Source organism: Oncorhynchus masou, chromosome 6, assembly GCF_036934945.1.
Source record: "Oncorhynchus masou masou isolate Uvic2021 chromosome 6, UVic_Omas_1.1, whole genome shotgun sequence".
Lineage (NCBI taxonomy): Eukaryota > Metazoa > Chordata > Actinopteri > Salmoniformes > Salmonidae > Oncorhynchus > Oncorhynchus masou.
Window position 1 is genome coordinate 15,366,225 of NC_088217.1, and position 2,367 is coordinate 15,368,591.

The 2,367-nt window shown below is 41.1% G+C and overlaps 1 protein-coding gene across 1 annotated transcript; it reads right to left on the reverse strand.

Annotated features, from left to right (window-relative positions):
• Positions 1–230: 230 nt before the first annotated feature.
• On the reverse strand, positions 231–1,848 carry LOC135541004 (transcription factor 15-like). The gene is made up of 2 exons (XM_064967151.1): positions 1,197–1,848; positions 231–569 (listed from the first exon to the last, which is right to left on the reverse strand). Exons 1-2 carry the CDS (start codon positions 1,692–1,694, stop codon positions 507–509), a joined length of 561 nt encoding a protein of 186 aa, XP_064823223.1. The 5' UTR covers positions 1,695–1,848; the 3' UTR covers positions 231–506.
• Between the last annotated feature and the right edge of the window lie 519 nt (positions 1,849–2,367).

The following is a 2,367-nucleotide window of genomic DNA, read 5'->3' on the forward strand; positions in this document are numbered from 1 at the left end:
TTCAGTATTGTGTCTGGTAAACTGTTGTCTTAACCTTTGGTGTGTTCATTTCCCCATAATCTCCAGTGTTTTCTTTCAATTGCTACCATGGTCATGCATACGCTTTTTATTGTTATTATGTTAGAAACATTTCAATATGACCCAATTTCCACAAGTGTAAGGGGATAACCATATGAAAACATCACAAATGTGTTGGTATGAGGGGCTGAAATTAGACTAGGGACAACAACAACTATGTAAAAATATATTTAATTTCAACGCAAAATACAAAATGGTGTTGAAAAGGCAACCAAATAGTCTCATTTGTTCCTCCAAAATCACATTTCACCAAACCAGCATTATGAGAGGAACATTATTTTTTGACAGTCATATTTTTTACAGTCTTTTTCCGCAGTTCGAAGGCATTCTGGCCTATGTGTCGGTCTGTGAAGGAGTAGGTGTGATAGCTGGAGTTTTTCCCTGAGGTGCGGACTTGAACTAAACCATCCTTGGAATTTGAGAGTTGTCTATCTTCGGCTCATTCGTAGTGCACGGGTTGCATGCATTTTCAGACAACGACCATCTTTCCCCTGCAAAAATAAATGTTATGTTCGGTCAATGTTATTCATTAACATCAGAATTGATTTCTGGAAAATTCTGAAGCGGGAACCATCTGCGACCAACATATGAACACTACATGCATCTTTGTCTTTGGCTTAAATCCATGCTCATTCTCCCTTGTGGATAATACAAATAGTTTAGTGAAATCTAATGTCATTGATATCAACAACCCCTTCCTCGGTTTTTCCTTTAAAGGATATCTAAGCAGACTGAAAATGATATTAATAAATGCACGATGTCCCAACAGGGATCATTTTCCATGTGTGTTCTCTCTCAAGAAGCTGTTTGACAAATGTCCCTTAACTGACGGATACCCATTATGATGAATCTTCAAGTGACATGGTAAGAAAGTATTTAACAAAATAGGCCTAGTATTGTTTTGATGCCATACTATCATTGTGAAATGACTATTTTTGTAAATGACATTGAATGCACAGAAACAGTAGATTATAATAACATGATGCAATACGAGCTGTCAAATGTGCCACTCGCCCATTTCAGAACCATAGGCTACTGCCTGTCTACTACGTAAAATAAGTTAAATATATTTGACATACTTGACATAGCACTGACACAGCACTGTCATGCACGCTTACCCCTTTCCGCTGGTTGCTCAAGCAAAAGGTGCAGATTGTTCTGGGTTGCTTCCCCTCGCCATCTCCTTGCACGCGATACACTGCACTCAAGCACGGCTGCCCATCCTCGCACCCGTCCCCAAGGACAAGAATGTTGGCCAAGTGCGAGATGTAGCTGGACGCCAACCGGAGCGTTTCAATTTTGGAGAGCTTTCTGTCCACCGGCTCCGTGGGTATGAGTGTCCGAAGCGCGGTGAAGGCGGTGTTGACGCTTTGGGTCCGGTCTCGCTCCCTGGCGTTGGCTGTGTTGCGCTGTTTGACCACAACAACCCCACCGACTCCCACCACGCGGGTAATCTGCCGACAAGTCTTCTCTGAAGAGGCACAGCATCCATAGCTCTGGTCCGAGCTGCCGTCGCTCTCGCTGCGGTTCCCCTCGTCGTCCGACATCATGTTGAAGTCAGGGGGATATGAGGAGAAGGGGTAAGTTGCCACCGGCCGAAGCATGGTAAAGGCCATGATAAACTAAAATATAATGAAACTATTCCCTAGAGAAGGCAACAGTTTAATTGGTGGGCATGGACAGCCGTGGAGACCAGAACGTGCATAAGAATTCCCCCTCGAATAAGAAAAAAATTTTTTTTTTTGACATATCCCCGTAGGATGGAGTGGCCCGGATGGTCAACAGTGAGTGTGTAAACGTGCTTGAGTGAGCTCTTATAGCCTACTGTAGCTCTTCAGCAGAAGGGGAGGGGTTGTTCAGGCAAACCAATCTGTCCAAAAGGACCAATAACTGTCCAAAAGAAACAATTTCCATCCGAAATTATATTATAGACTATAAACAACTTTTATAATTTTAATAGGTCAGTATCATTTTCAGAAAATTAAGCATAATTTACATGATATGATGGAGTTTCAATTATTTATTGAATTCCCCTTAAACACTGTTTGACACTGGAGGCTGCTTTTGCCATTTAATTATGCACCACAATAAAAAAAGATGCTATTATTATGAGAAAAATCTTTTGTCCAACATTGCACTAATTTAAATTAGCCTACTACCATTGTTGGATATTCGAAATATGTAATGAGTGAGATTATGCAGAAAGAATGTGAGGTGTGGCACTCAAATCAAATCGTTTCTATAAAAATGTTAGGTTTTGGTCAACAAGGACCTACATAAGATATAGAA

Coding starts and splice junctions, on each gene's coding strand:
- LOC135541004 (XM_064967151.1), bottom strand. CDS start 1,694: ATGGCCTTTACCATGCTTCGGCCGGTGGCAACTTACCCCTTCTCCTCA. Junction 570..1,196: donor TGAGCAACCAGCGGAAAGGG/GTAAGCGTGCAT, acceptor TTATTTTTGCAG/GGGAAAGATGGTCGTTGTCT.